The 17,895-nt window shown below is 38.5% G+C and overlaps 2 protein-coding genes across 4 annotated transcripts in view; one reads left to right on the forward strand and one right to left on the reverse strand.

Moving 5' to 3' along the window:
• SLC15A2 (solute carrier family 15 member 2) overlaps positions 1-5,619 on the forward strand; it is a 31,525-nt gene extending 25,906 nt beyond the window's left edge. Inside the window, exons 20-22 of the mRNA XM_006189865.3 lie at positions 2,500-2,646; positions 3,234-3,338; positions 3,674-5,619. Coding sequence (XP_006189927.2) covers positions 2,500-2,646; positions 3,234-3,338; positions 3,674-3,850 — 429 coding nt within the window. The 3' untranslated portion in view covers positions 3,851-5,619. The remainder of the gene's footprint in view (positions 1-2,499; positions 2,647-3,233; positions 3,339-3,673) is intronic.
• ILDR1 (immunoglobulin like domain containing receptor 1) overlaps positions 5,030-17,895 on the reverse strand; it is a 45,634-nt gene continuing 32,768 nt past the window's right edge. For all 3 annotated transcript variants that reach the window (XM_032480247.1, XM_032480240.1, XM_032480230.1), the window contains one exon: positions 5,030-16,311. In XM_032480247.1, the coding sequence (XP_032336138.1) occupies positions 16,270-16,311 (42 nt within the window). In that variant the 3' untranslated portion in view covers positions 5,030-16,269. The remainder of the gene's footprint in view (positions 16,312-17,895) is intronic.

The following is a 17,895-nucleotide window of genomic DNA, read 5'->3' on the forward strand; positions in this document are numbered from 1 at the left end:
TGTATTTATATTTATATCTATACAACAGTATTTATACCATATATATATGTATCTATATCTATAGTCTATGTATATCTGCATCTGTATCTATACTGAGATACAAAGAAGATTCTGTGGCAAGACAGAATTACATACTTATTTCTAGTGTAAGGTGATAGGTTCTGTAGTGACTTTAGACTAAGGTCTCCATGTGGGATGTTAAAAGTGAACACATTGGCCACAGGCACAGGGGTCTTGGGGAATGGTAGACATATTTTATCACTAAATATGTTAGCTATGGGTTTTTCATAGATGTCATTTATCAGGTATCAGGTTAAATTCCCTTCTGTTTCTAGTTTGTTGAGGTGTTTGTTTGCTTACCATGAAGGAGGGTGTTGAACTTTGTCAAGTGGTTTTTCTGTGTCTATTGAGATATTAGTGTGGTTTCCTATTGATATGGTATATTATATTAATTGATTTTCAGATATTAAGCCAACCTAGATGTATGAGTTTTCTAGGGCTGCCGTAACAAAGTACACAAGCTGAGTAGCTTCAACAAGAGAAATTTATTCTCTTATAGTCATGAAGGGTTACAAGTCCAAGATCAAGTGTGGGTAGAGTTGGTTCCTTCTGAGAGCTATGAGGAAGAACCTGTTTGATTTAGCTTCCTTTAACTTCTAGTGGTTTTCTGGCAATTATTTGGTGTTTCTCTGGCACCCCAATCTCTGCCTTCATTCTCTCTTGTAGTTCTCCCTTTATGTTTGTCAATGTCTAAATTTCTCTTGTGAGAACACCAGTCATATTGGATTAGGGCCCACCCTAATGACCTCATTTTAACTTGACTAATTATATCTTCAGCAGCCCTGGTTCCAAATAAGATCACATTCTCAGGTGCTGTGGGATTAGGACTTCAACATATGAGTTTTAGGGGGACACAACTCAACCCATACCACTTGCATTCCTGGTGTTATTCCATTTTTTATTTACTCTGTCTCTCATATACTGCTCAAGAAACAGGCCATATGTATTGTTTCTGAATGCCAGGATCTAATATGTTATCTAGAGTAGAGGTCGTAAATTAGAGGCCTGGGGGCCCAGTTCCTCACGTAGCCCAGTATTCTTCATTCTGCAGTCTTGACCAAAATAGTCATTATTAATATTAATTGACAATATTTAAAATTCAAAAGATTTCACCTCAGAAGATGGATTCCAAACATTTCTTAAAAGCAAAATCAGAAGATTTTGTAACAGGTATTACCATGTCAGTTGGCTGGTGCTGTAGTGGCTGCACCCTTAGATGGGGCCTGTACCGTCCAGTTCACCATGGTCCCTCTCATTCCTATTCAGCCCACTTTGTTTACTCAATTACCTGCTTGTGGGTATTTGAGAATGTGGCTCTGGTTTAGAAGCTCAGGTCATGGTCTTCTCTTAGGCTAAGAAAACCCAAACATATGCCCAGGTATTGTTCACAATATGAACTAAAGCAACTTTGCTTTACATATTTTGAACACAGTGGCCCTTTGACTCAGAGAATCAAGGGCATTGGGCATCAAAGACTTTTGATTTCAAGGACTTTTGACCCTGATGTTTCAACTCTGCCACTTTTATCTCATGATATATCCAGATATTATACCTAATACCTAGAAACACCTACTACCTAATAACTTGGCTTTACTTCAGGAAAAATATATAATTTCAAAAATTTAATTCCATTTATAATAAGAAATATTAGTAGATATAATCTATATAAAATAAGACCAACTATAACTAAAAGCCTGCATATAGTAAATGTAATTTTAGACAAAAAAAGATTGTAGAATCATGTATACTTGGTAACATTAGTGACCAAAAAAGAGAACTTGAAAAAATTCTGACCAAAATTTTACAGAAAAATTGCACCTTTTTGACATAATTTGAATGTGTAAGATTTGAGTTCAAAAATAATGGCCAGTAAATAGAATTCAAAATAGCAGGTAGAATTTGATATGTATTTTTAAAAATTGATCAAGAAAATCTTCAATGTAAGGGTTACCAAGAAAATAATCCATTCTGATAAAAGTAATTTTAATAAAATAAATATTTAATTAGAAAATGTTAGAAACAGTTTAATTGTACTTAGCTAGAAAATTGAACAAGGAGTTAAACTTTTCTTAAGTACATGCTTTCAGAAAAGTCATTGTGTTTGTATCATTCAGATGCTGTTTTACATTTAAAATGTTTACCAGGATCAAACTACCCAATAGGTCAAAATGGTGGGTATCCAAACTATAGTATCAAAATATTCTGCCATTTAAGGACTCTGCAGTAATGGTTTCTGATTGACTGAAGCCAGGTAAATGAGTGCAGGGTTACAAAATGAATTTCAGGAAACTGAAATTGTGTAGAAACTGCTTAATCTCTTGATGGTGGCAAAAGGGTGACAATACAAAGAGGGTATAGATATAAGGTCATAAAATGCTGTAGGCCAGGAATATTTACTTGAGACTGCTAACAAGCCCATTTCTTCTTTCCTTCACCAAGAGCACCAGTCAGGGTCCTCAGGCCTGGAAGATGGAATACATCCCAGCCAACAAAATGTCCATTGCATGGCAGCTACCACAATATGCCCTTGTTACAGCTGGGGAGGTCATGTTCTCTGTCACAGGACTTGAGTTCTCTTATTCTCAGGTAGGTTTTTGCAAGTGGAAAGTGGAGGGGGAGCTATTGCTCAGAAAACAGTTTTAATACTGGCACTGCCTTAGTTAGGTATGTGACCCTGGCCAAGACCTGCATATTTTTTGGCCTTCGATTCCTCATGATCCTGAACAGAGTGTAAGCTTGACTCCCAGGATCTTGGTAGGATGGATCCCTATGCTGTGTTCCCTGTGTCCGTGATCCAGCAAAGGATACTTTAACATGAAAAATAAGGGTTGTGGAGTCAAACTGCCCATGTTCAAATTTTGGCTGCACAAATGTTGTGTAACCTTGAGCAAGTGCATTGTCATCTCTCTAATGGTATTTTTCTTTATGTATAAAATAATACTAATAGGACTTATCTCAGGGTTGTAATGAAGATGATATGATATAATGAATTTAAATACTCAATTAAGAGCCCCATCTTATATTACTATTAACATTTTTACCATCCCATGAATCAATGTGACAGCTGAACTTACTGGGGGAAGTTCAAATCTGGAAGTTTTTGTGGGAGAAGTTTTCTGGATAGATGCATGCGGTTTGAGGAAGGAGTACTCACAAATCCGTATCCTCCCCAGGCTCCCTCTAGCATGAAGTCTGTACTCCAGGCAGCCTGGCTGCTGACAGTTGCAGTTGGGAATATCATCGTGCTTATTGTGGCCCAGTTCAGTGGCCTGGTACAGGTATGCATCTGATGGAAGCAGGAGCTCGTGACTACCCAAGGATTTCTGTCCAGCTTCCTTTTTCCCCTCTTCCCCCAACTCTCTGCCTCCTCATTCCCCACTCAGCCCTCTGACGTGGGATTAGATACACACAGACATTGCCAAGGAAATAGGCATATGTAAGTGGCAGTAGAGTCCATGTTGGGCCAACGTGAGGAGAGGCCAGTGAGTCCCATTTTCTCCTACCAAACCTCTTCCTAAACTGGTGGCCTTGGGTCTCTGTCCCCAGTCTTCGTCCTATGAAGATATCTTTAGTGTCAGGTTCCCCATATTCTTCTATGTATTTCTTCCTGCAGTGGGCCGAATTCATTTTGTTTTCCTGCCTCCTGCTGGTGGTCTGCTTGATCTTCTCCATCATGGGCTACTACTATGTTCCTATAAAGCCAGAGGATATTCAGGGCTCAGCAGATAAGCAGATTCCTCATATCCAAGGGGACATGATCAACCTGGAGACCAAGAAGACAAAGCTCTAATGGCCCCCTGGACTCTGCCTAGACCCCAGTTCCGGGCTCTGGCCTTGGCCATTACCCATCTTCAACCTTTTTTCACTCCGATGTGGTTAGAAGAGAGAAGTAGAATCATATCTGGGCTGATCTCCTCCACTTTTCTCCCATGATAGAGGCATTTCTAGGCCACTTAGACTCCATGTCCCCCCGTCTATCAGTGAACTCAGTAAACCTTGTGTAGTGTTGCTGAAGCTGGCCTGGTATCTCCAAATGGCCAAGAAAAACACAAATGTCTAACTGAGGTTAGTCCCTGGTTATCAGAAGTATGTGGGAATTGATTTACCTGCCATTCAGAACTGGTGACACTACTTTTTGAAGTGCTGATTTAGGGGCAAAATTGCAAGATAACAGAGAAATGGTATTTCAATTTTCTTCATTACCATTGCAAGTGTTCTGTTTACAAGGACCTCAAGAATTGATATGTCTGGTATGATCTGGCCCAGGGGCTGGCTTGTCAGCTTATCCAGGTTTGATAAGACCTTAGTAAATGCTTCAGTACAGATAGTAGGAGACAAAATGACATTTTATTAACACACAGAAGATACATCTTTCTGATAATTACAGTATTTTATCTACTAACCCAAACACCCCCTTTTCAGTACTGACAGATCTTTGGAAACTAAATTAAAGATAGTAAACATGGTTCTGGAAAACAACAAGTATAAATTGTGCAAGTTCTGATGAGCCATTCTACAGTGTATAGTCTTCTTAGGGACTATGATGTTTCAGCCCTAGATTACGCCCTCCTGTGGACAATTGTGCAGGAACTAATTATAATTTTCCAACCCTGGCTTTTCAATGTTGTTGGGCCAGCTTTTTCTTTTTTTTCTTTCCTTCTTTTTTTTTTAGAAACTCAAAACCACACATATTTATTCCCTCACCATCCTGGAGGCCACGAATCTGAAATCATTGTCACTGTGCCCAAATCAAGGGTGGGCAGGACCATACTCCCTCCAGACAGCTTTTTCTTATTATTATATCATCTTGCTTATTGCAACAAATATTTAATAACATTATTTTCATGAATACAACTCTTGTTTTTAGTAGTATTCCCTTCAGCCTCAAAGTAGTAGATCTGTTTTGGTAATTTTTACTTTTCTCATAATTTTAAAATGCCATTTCTTCATTTAGGCCTGGATTTCCCTGTTTATTAAAAAAAAAGTTATATTAATACTCTAGATTTGAGCTTCTAAAATGTCAATGCTCAATGAGGGTGGGGGGAATGGTCCCATATCAGGATTCTGCCAAAATCTGGGGGTTGAAGGAAGGAGTGGTAGAACACGAGGGGTTTTTGTTTGTGTTGGCGAGAAAAGTTGAGAAGTACTACCTTGCAAACAATGAATGAATCAGTGGACAGATATGGGAATATCATGACTCTACAGTGTATTTCTAGGGAAAAATATTCTGTCCTAGACAGTCTCATTTCCATTGGTTTTGCTCCATTATTCTCATCTAGAACTGTGTTGAGTCAGTCTCCCATTGTAAACGTAATGAGAAAAGTTGCTCCAGTTTCCCAAGCTTTAATACTTTAGTTTTAGTTACCAAGTTTTCAGAAGTACTGAAGTGGCAGCACCACCATCCTTTTTCCACAGATATCTTGATGTGAACTTGACCATACTTCTTTAGAAGATATTCTATTCATTTTTGAGCAGCTTTAACTCAATCCATTCTGTGAACTATTGTTTCAAGAGATCTTAACAGTGTTCTGTGAATAAAAGTTTCTATGGATAAATGAATTTTGGGAATGAAGCATATTATATCCTCTTCTTAACATTTGCATATTAAAGATTCTGAGAAATCCTGCAGTAAAGACACTTTGTTTCGCCTAATATGGCACATGTTCTGCAGAATACTGGCTTGGGAAAAACTGGTACACAATTCTTTATGTTGAACTAAAAGCTTCCTCTTTGAAATCTACCGTTGCTTCTTTCCTTCATGGCTAACAAGAATAAGCATAAACCCCTCTTTTATGTAGCAGACTTTTTGCTATTTGGGGAGAATTTTCATGTCACCTCCCCAGTCGAGTCAGTATTCATCAAGCTAAAGATTCTCAGTTCCTTTCATGGCCCCTCACAGGGCATATTCTAGTCTTTTGACCACTCTTTTTTTACCTCTTCTGAAAAATACCCTTTGCCTGAACTGCAAGCGTGGGTCAGAATCTCTCTTAATATGTGGTATCTGGAGCCAGATATGTACAACATTCCAGAAATGATCAGACCAGAAGAACTAGAACCTGCCTGTCTCCAAACAATGCACTTCTGTTAATGCAGCGTTAGGTAACTTTAGATGTTTTTGGCAACTACATCACAGTGAAGGCTTACATTTTAATCATATGGTTGGCTAAAACCTCATTTTTTTAAAGGAGAGTCATATTTTTATTCAAATACATCTTTGTGTTTCACTATAGGCCATTCATCGAGTTAGATATTGAAAAAACAAAGATGAATAACCTACTATATCTGTGTGCAAATTTACCTCACTAATCTTGACTGACTGTTAAGATTTTAGAGAGTACAAAGGGCTTGAGGAAGTAATGATACACGGAGGAAGAGCAAGAAGGACTAGATGGCAGGACTGGAGTAAGCAAGGTGTGAAGTGGTGGAGGATGCGGGCAGAGGAAGCCAGGGGCCAGATCATGGGGGGCCTTGTGACAATGGTAAGACATTTTGATGTTATTCTAAGTAAGATGTGAAACCGTTGGAGGTTTAGACTATAGGAGTGGCATAATCTGGTTCTCTATTTAAGATCACTCTGGCTACTCAGTGGAGAACTGTCTGTAGACAGGAAAGAATGGAAGCAGGGAATCCAATTGGGAGATGCTTATAATAGTCCAGGAATAAAACGTGATTGTTATTTGGACAAGGTGGTAGCAGTGGAGGTAGGGAGAAGTGGTTTGACTTGGAATTTAAGGTAGGACTGACATGATTTGAGTATGGTTTGCATATATGGTTTGAAAGAAATCAATGTTGACCCTTTGATTTGGGGGCTTTAGTAATGAGAATGATGGTGCAATTTCCTGGGAGCAGAGAGACTAGGGTAAGAATTGGTTTAGAGTGTAAAGTAACTAAGAGTTTTGTGCATGTTGCCAATAAGGTATCCAATTAGAAATGTTGAGCTGGCAGTTTTATGAGTCTGAAGTTCAGATATGAGGCTGAAGCTGGACATGTAAATTTGAGAGTCATCAGCATTTAAATGGTATTTAAAGCCATGACACTGGAGGAGATGTTCTAGGAAGTGAATGTATGCAGAGAAGAGGTTCAAGGACTAGTCCTGGGGTTTTCCAACATTAAAAATCTGTAAGAGGAAGAAGATCCAGAAAAGGTGATGAGAATGGGTGATTTATGAAGTAAGAGGAAAACCAGGAGCATGTGATTTAATTATACATTCTTTATTACAATTAGACAAAACTAAAATGGAAAAAAAAATTCTTTGACCTAAAGGAAGCACATGTTCCTATTAGGAAACCTGGGTTCTGGTAATTCCTATGTAAGTTCTGCCCAAATCCTTTTGCCTCCACAATTTAATTTAATTTAATGGACCTTTTTTTTTTTTTTTTTTAAACCTGAAAGGCATATCAGAAGCTATGGGAGAAATAAATGGGTATGAATAAAAAGAGTCCCCTACTCTTAAGAAGTCTGCAGAAGGAAGATAAGGCATGTACCTCAATAACTATCATCTAAATAAAAATGAGCGTAATTGTTTAGCATCTTACTTTTCACATGCATTGTTTCAGACTTTCTCTGATTCTCGAAACATATCAAGCTTGAACCTGCCTTAGGATCTTCGCATTGTGTGGAAAGTTCTTCCCCAGATCTTGGCTGGCATTTTCTGTCACTCAGTTCTTAATATGTCACCTCTACATCACCTGACCTTTCAATTTGAGATAGTCATCTAGCATATCATGTATAAATATGAATTTCTGAGGACACAAGAGTTAGTTCAGTCAGCAAATATCTATTGAGCTCTTGCTATGTTCCCAATGTGCTATATGCATGAAAGACGTAAAAATAAATGTAACACAGTTCTTGCCATCAATGAACACATAACTTCTCAGTTTTCAGATTTTTTTCTTCAAAAACTTTATGTCTTCCTAATTGTAGTATCTGACTCTCAGTCTTATTCTGGCTTATCTTCTGCAATCACTTTTGGCATCTTCCACATCCATAGACATAAACATTAATATCAAGGTTCACAATTCTTTAACCCCTTTTTAATGCCAATGATCTCCATTTTATCTAGGTGAGGTCTTTTCTGATGCACTACTGGGATACACATGATTGCTCCAGTCTCTCAACCTAACTAGTGGTCTGTGTGTTATTTTGTAGAAGATAGTTATCATTTTCTATGTTGTAGCACAGGTATGTTGTGTTGTTTTATTTCCTCTGCTCAGCTGCAGGATCCTGTGAGTTGCATTTTTATCAGTTTAAAATACTTTCTAATTTCCTTTGTGATTTCTTCTTTAACGTATGGGTTATTTATAAGTATTGCTTAATTTTCATACATTTCAAGATAGTCTAAATTATCCTTTCATTATCGATGTCTACCTTAATTCCACTGGAGTCAGAGAATATATTCTGAATGAAATGAAATTGGTTGAGGCTTGTATAAAGGCCAGTATATGATCCAGTTCGGTTTTGGTAAACAGTACATGTACACCTGAAAAAATACACATTCTGTCCTGTCAGATGCTATACTCTACAAATATCAGAGCAATTGTCTCTGCTGTGATTGTAGATTTGTCTACTTTTAATTTTGTTTTATATATTTTGAAGCTATGTTGTATTACATGTGGATTTATAATTATTATATTATTTACAGTGAATTGGTTATTTTATTATTATGTCATGTCCTTCTTTATCTCTGCTAAAGCTTCTTGCCTTAAAATCCACCCTGTCTGATACTAATATAGTTAAATCAGTTTTCTTTTGGTTAACATTTGCATGGGATATTTTTTCCCATCCTTTTACCTTCTATCTTTCTTTGGCTTTATATTTAACATGTGTCTCTTATAGGTACCATATGCTTTAAAAAAAAATCCAATCTAAGTCTTTCAGTTGAATATTTAGTCTGTTCATATTTAGTAATATAATTATTGGTATATTTAGATTTTGTCTTCCATTTTGTTTGTTTTCTGTTTAATTAGCCTGTTTAATATCTCTTTTGCTTTCCTTTTCTGCCTCCTTTTTGAGTTATCAAATATTTTTTGTTCCATTTCCCCTACTATTGGCTTTTTTTTGGTTATGTACATTCTTTTTTAAAAAATGTATTTAGTGATTACCCTTCAGATTATTACATACACCCTGGGCTTCTTATAGTAAATACACATGATTAATTTAACTACTGCCCTGGCAATTCTTGGATTTTAGAGCATTATAATTCCATTTATTCTCTTCTTTTTGTATTGTTTTTATGGATTTTAATTCTACATATATTTTGGACCCCGCAAAACATTATTACTATCATTGCATATGCTCAATATTCATTTAGATTTATTCATGTATTTACTCTTTCTCTTTTCATTCCTTCCTGCATTTCCATGCTTTTATCTGAGATAATTTTCATTCTTCCTGAAGAACTCTTTAGTTTTTCTTTTAGTGCAATTTCTTTGGGAATGCATTCTCATTTTTTGTTAGTCTGAAAAAAGTATTTCTCCTCTATTCCCCCTATCCCCTGGAGTCATTAATTTCTGGTGTACAGCATAGTGAGAGACATATATATATATATATCTTTTTCATATTCTTTTCCATTATATGCTATTACAAGGTATTGAATATAGCTCCCTGTGCTATACAGTGGGACCTTGCTCTTTATCTGTTTTATATATAGTAGTTAGTATCTGCAGATCTGCAGATCCTCTATTATTGAAGAATATTTTTGCTGTATGTATTTTGAGGGCCTACATTTCCAGATTAGTGGTTATTTTCTTTTACATCTTATATTCCAACTTCCATCATCGTGTTAAAAAGTCAACATCAAATCAACTTAAATTGAAGGTAGTATTTTTCACCTCCTAGCTGCTATAAAATTTATCCTTTGATCTTGGTTTTTATTCTTGTTACCATGATGTACCAAGACGTGCTCTTCTTTATGCTCAACCTGCCTGGGGTTTGCAGGTCACCATGAATCAGGGGCTTGATATCTTTCATCAGTTTTGGAAAAATTTTAGCCATTATCTCTTTGACTATTGATTCTGTCTTATTTCTCTTTCTCTCTTTCCATTCCTTCTTTCTCCCCCTCTCCTTCCCTTCCTGTCTCTTTCTCTCTCCTTCTGGGACTTTGACCTTGTGAACACCGCTGTGGTGGGGGAATCAGAATGCTGTCGTTGGTTGACAGATGAACGTTCAACTCCCGGCTCAGACCCACAGAAACTATAATGGGGGAGATAGTTTTTCCATTGGTGTTTGGCTGAAGTAGGATTGGTAGTAGAAGAAAAAAAAGTTTTCTATTCTGCTATACTGCTCTTTTTCTGGTGGTTCTTTGGCTAAGGAGGACAGCCATTATGGAGGACTTTTTCGGTTGCACCTATTGGTGGTTCCAGTTCGTAGGCTTCTCTACATCCTGTCTGAGATACATAGGCAACAAAAAGAAACCTAGGAATTCCTGTGAGTCTGCTTTCTAGAAATCTAAGCACAATGTGTTTGTTTTGTTGACCTTTTCTTTTTTCCACAGACTATAGTACAGGTCTTCACAAGGGTAAGATTAACGCTTCATATGGCATCTGGGGAGGATTTATAAGGTCCTGTATGGTCCCTGAGAAATTACACGTCCTGTATGGTGGCACACAGACTGTGCTGCAATGTGCAGCTTGAGGAGTGGCCTCCTTTCTAGGCTGCGCCATAACAGACAACGCCAGCGCAATTCTCCTTTAACATGCCTGTTTTCTGCTTTGTTCTGGTGCCTCTGAGACACTAGGATCTCTAAAAGAAGTGGATTTCATTTTAACTAAAGGTAAGCTCCTTATTGCTCTGGTTGGAGAGAGAGCTTTGTATTGTTACTAGAAAAACCACGGAGCCTGGAATGACAAACTCTAGTCTGAATCTCTATTTACTACTGTGGGTCTTTTTGCAAAGTTTCTTAGTCTCTCTGAGACTAGAGTAGAGGGTGATAATAAGTGTTAATAGAGTTTCTCAGAGAATAAAATATGTGCAAAGCTTTGGGGATACAGTAGGGACTCCATAAATACTACAATCTACTATGTTAAGCTTTAACGCGTAGGAAAGGAAGTTCAGATCTTCAGTAAATTAGAACTTTATTGTTGTAAATCTACCCTTACCTAACTCCAACTATAATCTTTACAGTATTCAATTACAGAAACTCAAAAGGAGGCAGAATACTAATAATGAAGCACAGCAGGCTGTCAGCCATGGTATTAAATTCCCTAAAGACAAGGATTGTATCATATTTCTTTCACATCCTCCACAGGATCCTCCCAGCCCAAACCTCTCTTACAGAACCTCACCAGCCACGACCCAGAGGAAGGGAAGCCCTAGGTATTAAGTGACTCTGCCATCTTTGGAGATGGGACCAAGGGTGGAACATCAGCCCAAGTAGGGCTCATCAGAATCTCTCAAGAGTTTAGAATTGAGGCAAAGGTTCAGAGAGCCAGTCAGATGGTGTAGGGCACTCAAACTGAAGGATGCGTAGGTTGTTGGGGGGCTGGGGTGTTGGCAGCATAGCTAGTTTTGTGTAAGCAAAAGTTACACAGGGGTGAGATTAGAATCATGTAAAAGAAGGTGGTCAGCTGAGAGGACAGATGAGCAAATACAGAGAGAAAAGCTGAAGTATGAAGGCACACAGCTTGTAAGCGAGACAAAAAGAGCAATAACAGGAAGAGACAAAAACAGACAAGGGAACAGTGAGAAAGAAAAGGGGACAGGCTGTCAGGAACACAGGGGACCCAGGAATTGGAACGGTTATCCTAGAAGAATTCAGATGACTCTAGGAATCTGTTAACTGCAAACACTGAGAGCCTCTGTTGCCAGCAGAGCAGCCCCTTCACTCCTGATTGATGGTGATCCCGCCTTGCTTGAAGACCCTGTAATGACCCTACTTGAGGTAATTACCGGGCAAGTGAGTGCCAGTTCTCTTCACGCCCTACCCAACTCCCCTTTGTTGCCGCCACATCTGCGGCCAGAGGAAGATCCTGAAATGCCTGTGGGACCAATTACCAAGTCAAATTTGGGAGCAAAAGGCTTGCATGATAAACGAGTTACAAAACTGCACTAATGTTTATCAGCAAAAACCTGGAGGAAAGTATATGGAACCAAATTATGAAGTTACTACACCAGAAATGGAGGAAAATCATTTCAATTAGGCTGACATTATTACATAGTTGCACTTACCAGAGATTCTGGATTCAGTGTGCTATCACATGCAGTTGGTAGAATTCTAATTATTTTATCTTTTTGTAGACTGAAAATTGGATTCACTTCTGGCCTATGATGAGTTGAAATACCAGAAATCCCTTATAAAAGAAGGAACAGAAAGACTTAGGGAGATGACAATGTCAAAGTGGACTTGTTATGTATTAGCCACTCAAGCCATCCCAGTTTGAGGACACAGCTGTCAGAAGAACATTGAGAAATGCATTAATGAAGGTAGTACCAACATATTTGAAAAGCACCACAGTGGCTGTCTTCTGTAGGTCAGAGATGAAGGTGGAAAATACTGATATTGAAATAGGTTCTATTATTTCAATAAGGATGATGACATCTTGGGTTGGCAGAGATAAGTAGCACCAAATTACCAGAGACAACTTGGGCTGGTTACTTTAATAAGAAGGACTGGTGTGGGTAATCATAATGTTTGACCCACAGGAATATTTGGCACTGAATAATTGATCATAAGGTCCCTAGCACTGAAATTAGGAGGGTCATCATGCTTACCTGGGTAAAGAAAAACTCTGAAGTAAAGGCCTTTTGGTGAGCATTACACAGGACACACATATTCTCACACTCCAAGTTCATTCTGAGAGATCCCTTCACATACCTCTTTCCCAAGACCAACTTGTTACCAATCCTCATAGCTTATTCCTTTCATGGCCCTGGCTGTCCTGCCAAATCATTAGCCCCTATCCATGTATTAGTCTAGAGCTGCTCCACAGGCCAGCTTTCCTGTGGGCAAAATGGACAGTAAGTCGTCCTGTTTAAAATTCTGCCCACCGGATGGAATTCCCTATTCTTTTACTAAAGAGCCACTCCTTGGTACGGCTGCTGCATTGCAGAAGCCAGCTCTAGCTGTCATGAAAAACTGTCTATAAACTAGGCTCAGATTTTTTTTTCTTCTTCAGTCAACTGGCCATAGAGAGCACTTCATGTGGCTTAAGCATAAAATGAGGGCAGGATGGCAATGCAACTGGAGTAGCACACCAAGAGTGAGAGCCACCTGCTCATCCAGTTTACTCTGGCTCAAGCCCAGTCCCAAATATACCACATGATGAAAGAGTGTTCCTGGGCATGCCTGACCCTATGGCTTGGTAGACCATGTCGGGCAGCTGGTATTCTACAGCCAAGTGAGTGTTCAGTCTCTACCACAGCCCAATAGCAAGCCAAGAGCCACCTCTCAAAATAAGGATAATTTTCAAAATAGGCAAGATTTTGCTCCAAAATCCTCTGGGCCTCTACTCTGCATCTCCCATCAGGGCTTCCACAGAGTCCACACAGCATCTTGATCAGTCATAGGTATTTTGCAAGCCACTGGACTCAATGGTCATAAATGGGGTGACCACGCAGTCTATCATCCAAACTAGGACAGTTCTGAGAGTAAAAGGAGACACTAGTAATAAGTATCCTGGGACAACAGGCAGGCATAAATTAAAACTATCTTGAGCTGTATGGCCATCCAGAGTCATAAGAGCCAAATGATTAATTTGTTTACTACGTGTCCGTGACCAATCAGTGCACACTGAAAGATGAATCCAGGAAATTTTGATAGAGAACTCTCGATTCTAAGATATCCTGGATTAGGCTATTAAATTTCAAAGTAAGAAATCTTCAGGTGTTCAGACAGAAAAAGTAAATATTTAATCAGTTCTTGAACTTTAGCATGCATGAGAAACACCTGAATGGTTTGTTAAACCAGATTACTGGATTCTATGCTCCAAGTTTCTAATTCAGTAGCTACAAAGTGGGGACTGAAAATTTTCATTTTAATGAATTCCCAGGTAATATTAATGCTGCTGATCCAGGGACCATACTTTAAAAGCCACTGATCTACAAAGAAAAGAAAAAATCCCCGTAGACTGTCCTCATGTTTTTCCACAGCAGCATTCAATACCAAAACATAATGGAGAAGTTGGTACAATATTCTAAAGAAAAAAATTATATCAAAATTTGATTGAATTTTTAGGGTCACTGACAGCTTTCATAAACATGAATGAACTTAAGGAAGATTGCCTTTATGAGAGAACCTCTTGCAAAAGCTGTGTGTGATGAAATCCAGATAAGAAAAGATGAATAAAAATAAAGAACTCGGGGATGGAGAAGCTGTGTTAAATATAAAACAAATACTAATTATGAGAAAGATGACTGTAAAGCAGGTTATAAATATAAACTTTGGTAAAATAATACTTATGTATATGAAGATAGAATAATATATCTCATCTATAAGGGATGAAATATGTAAACCAAAATTTGAGCCTCTCTTTAAGAAAGGCATCATCAACTTTAACTTAAAAGGAAACTAAACAAGATCAATAACAGGTCCTAAAAGTACTTTTTAAATTCAGACACTATGTTGTAAATCACTTTTTTTCTGCTAATAGAATCTAGAGGGAACGATATATAATTTATGACCTGAGTATCGAAAGGAAGGTTGTATTTACTAATTCAGGTTCAGGTGAGGTCTCCAGTAATACAAAACCTGACTACGCCCTATCTTACCTACGATTTCTTTCCTGTATTTTCCTGCTATTCAAGGTAAGGAAATGAAGACTCTTGTGCTATCAAACTGTCTAATGATTAATCTGAAATGCAAATCTTTGTCAAGAATTATGAAATATGTTTGAGATAATGAAAAGTCCAAACACCTGGCTAGTTCCTGTCTTGATATTTTGGAACTTAAAATGAACTTTAAGAACTCTGTCCATGACACACCCCAACAGAAGTGCAGCATTTATCTCTACAGAATTATAAAAGACCAGAACAGCTTTTGATTTAATATGGTCATCCTTCTGCAGAATTTGGAAAACATCCTGAATAAAAATTATTTCTTTTTCAGGTTTTATAAATTAAATATAACTGGGAACTTTATTCTGACAAGACTAAATTGGGAGGTGAGGAGCAGAGAGATTAGAGGAAATATGAGAGTTGCTAGCATTCTCATATTTATACCAAGAAGTCCATTTGAAACCTGGGATTTTAAAGCACAGGGATGCCAATTGCTCACCATTTTCCTTTATCTTTTTTCATAGTCTGAGGTGGGGAGGGGGGCTCTTTAGAAAAAATCCTGGAAATGAAAGATTTTAACAAAACCTCTAGTTTCTTTCACTTCAATTTCTTGTCTTCTGTTAAAGAAAAAAGTTTTTAATTAAAATTAGAATTCATTTGAACACATTTTAAAAGGATTTTTATCACTATATGTGCAGAGAAAAAATTTTGGAATGGTGTTCATCTACTATACTTCAGATTTTTATTGTGGTATAGTAGCCATATCATAGGAGTCACTCCTTTTAAGTGTACAATTTAATGACTGTTGCTCCCAAGAAGCATTTAAAATGGTTTTAGTGGATAAATACTATATAAGAACATATAAATTAGATGTAGGGGGAAAAAAAGAGGAAAACAAAGGACAGGAATAAGACTGGTACAAAATTGCTCCTCTGTGACTTTCTACACTTATAAGAAGTAGCCCATGAGAGGGCACATGGCTGGAGTTATTTCCTGCGCCATCTCTGGGTGGACCCTCAGAGGAACTCAGGACCAGTCTTGGGGGCAGTAGACTCATAACATGGAAGGATCCTCTAGATATGCTATAGGGAGAGACAAGTTTCCATGGAAATCTCCCTGTCATACTCCATAGATTTCCTCTTAAAGATTCCTCACTTTGAGAATGGCCATGGTTCTGAGCAGTGTAATGTAGTTGAAGACCCAGGCTACTAAGTTCCTGAGGGATCACATCCCAGTTAGGGTTCATTACAAGTCAGAGACTATCTAAATATCAGAGTGTGAAACAAGGATAAAACTAGAACCATTAATTCCTCAAACTTCTTAAAAAAATTCTATTTGATTCTCAGAATCTAACCCAAAACCATTAGCTACAAACTTATGGTTAGATACAAACTCTCAAGTCAGCTGGAAAGTCCCTCCCAAGTCAGCTGGACATCTCGGTGATGCTGATGACACTCGGGAGCTGAGAAGCAGCCGCAGAAGTAGTGCTGTGTTCAGTGACTAAATGACCACACTCCTTCCACTATGGGAGCTCTCTCTCTCCTGGGGAATAGAAGAACACAGAAAATCCAGTCAGCTGGGCTCTGCTGTCTAGGTATACAGTACACATGTGGGCTTGATTTTGGTGCAAATCCTTGGTTGAGTGGTGGCTTCTGGGACAGCAGATCTGAATCTAAAAATTATTTCTTGATTCTTTGTGAAGCCCCCTGGCTTAGGTTTCTCATCTTTCCTACCTCTCTGGAGCCTCCCTCAAACACCTTTAATTTCTGAAACTTTCTTAGAGTCTCATTCACTCAGCCTCTTGCTGATTTTTAATATCTTTAAGTCTCTCTTAGAAAAAGAAGGTACCCTATTTCATTCATCAGTCCTGCTCTACCATTTGTTCATAAAGACATGGCCCAGATCTCCTTTCCCCATTTATATTCTCCTTAACCATTTGTTCTCAGCCCTTGTCTAAAAGGTTTAGCTTCATACCTTGGCATTTCTCTGAAGTTATTTTCAAAGATCACTAATTACCTCTTCCTGACCAAACTCAGTGCCTTTTCTTCAGGAGTTATTACACTTGATCTTTCAGCTTTCTTATCTTGATCTATAGGGCTTCAAGGACTATAATTTACATTTCCCATATTTTTATAACTATATATTATAGGATATTTTTATTTCAATTTTGAACATCTACAGCTGTAGTCAATGAATGTGACCTTTCTTGTTTGAAATGGTGAGATAAGGTATGTGTCCCAGAACATACTGTTCAAACTGTATATGTATGTCCTATACTCATGTTGTTATAAAATTTTTGTGTATTTCCATTTTATCAAGAAAGTGAGTTTTAGGGGGACATGGTTTCTGATCAAAATGCTGTAGGATGAGGGAGAGTGGCCAAGACGAAAGCGAAGAAGGACCCTGAGCTCACCTCCTCTCATGAACACACTACATCACAACCATCTGCAAAACAACCATTGATTTTAAAAAACTAGAATCTACCAGAAAGATCTTCTACAACTAAAGACATAAAGTAGGAACCACAATGAGATGAGGAGGAGAGGCAGACTCGCAACATAAGCAAATCCCATAACCTCCGGGTGGTTGACCCACAAGCTAGAGAATAATTATACTTCAGAGGATCTCCCACAGGAGTGAGAGTTCTGAGCCCTGTATCAGGCTCCCCAGACGAGCCCCCAGAGCATTTGGCTTTGAAGGCCAGAGGGGCTTAATTGCGGGAGCCCCACAGGACTGAGGGAAATAGAGATTTCACTCTTAAGAGGTGCACGCAAAACCTCACGTGCACCAGGACCCAGGGTAAAGGCAGTAAAGCCTGGGCCAGACCTGCCTGCTCATCTTGGAGAGTTCCCTGCAGAGGCAGAAGGCAGCTGCAGCTCACCCTGGGGACCTAGACAATGGTGGCAGACATGCTGGGGAACATTCAACTGCGTGAACACGTGATAGCTGCCATACTGGCTTATTAGCATCAAGACCTGGCCCCACCTAACCACCTGTAGGATCCAGGGTAATGCCTCAGGCCAAACAACTAACTGTGAAAACACAGCCCCACCCATCAGCAGACAGGCTGCCTAAAGACTGAAGAGCCCACAGGCACTTCTAGACACACCTGTAGACATGGCCCAG

Source organism: Camelus ferus, chromosome 1 (genome assembly GCF_009834535.1).
Source record: "Camelus ferus isolate YT-003-E chromosome 1, BCGSAC_Cfer_1.0, whole genome shotgun sequence".
Lineage (NCBI taxonomy): Eukaryota > Metazoa > Chordata > Mammalia > Artiodactyla > Camelidae > Camelus > Camelus ferus.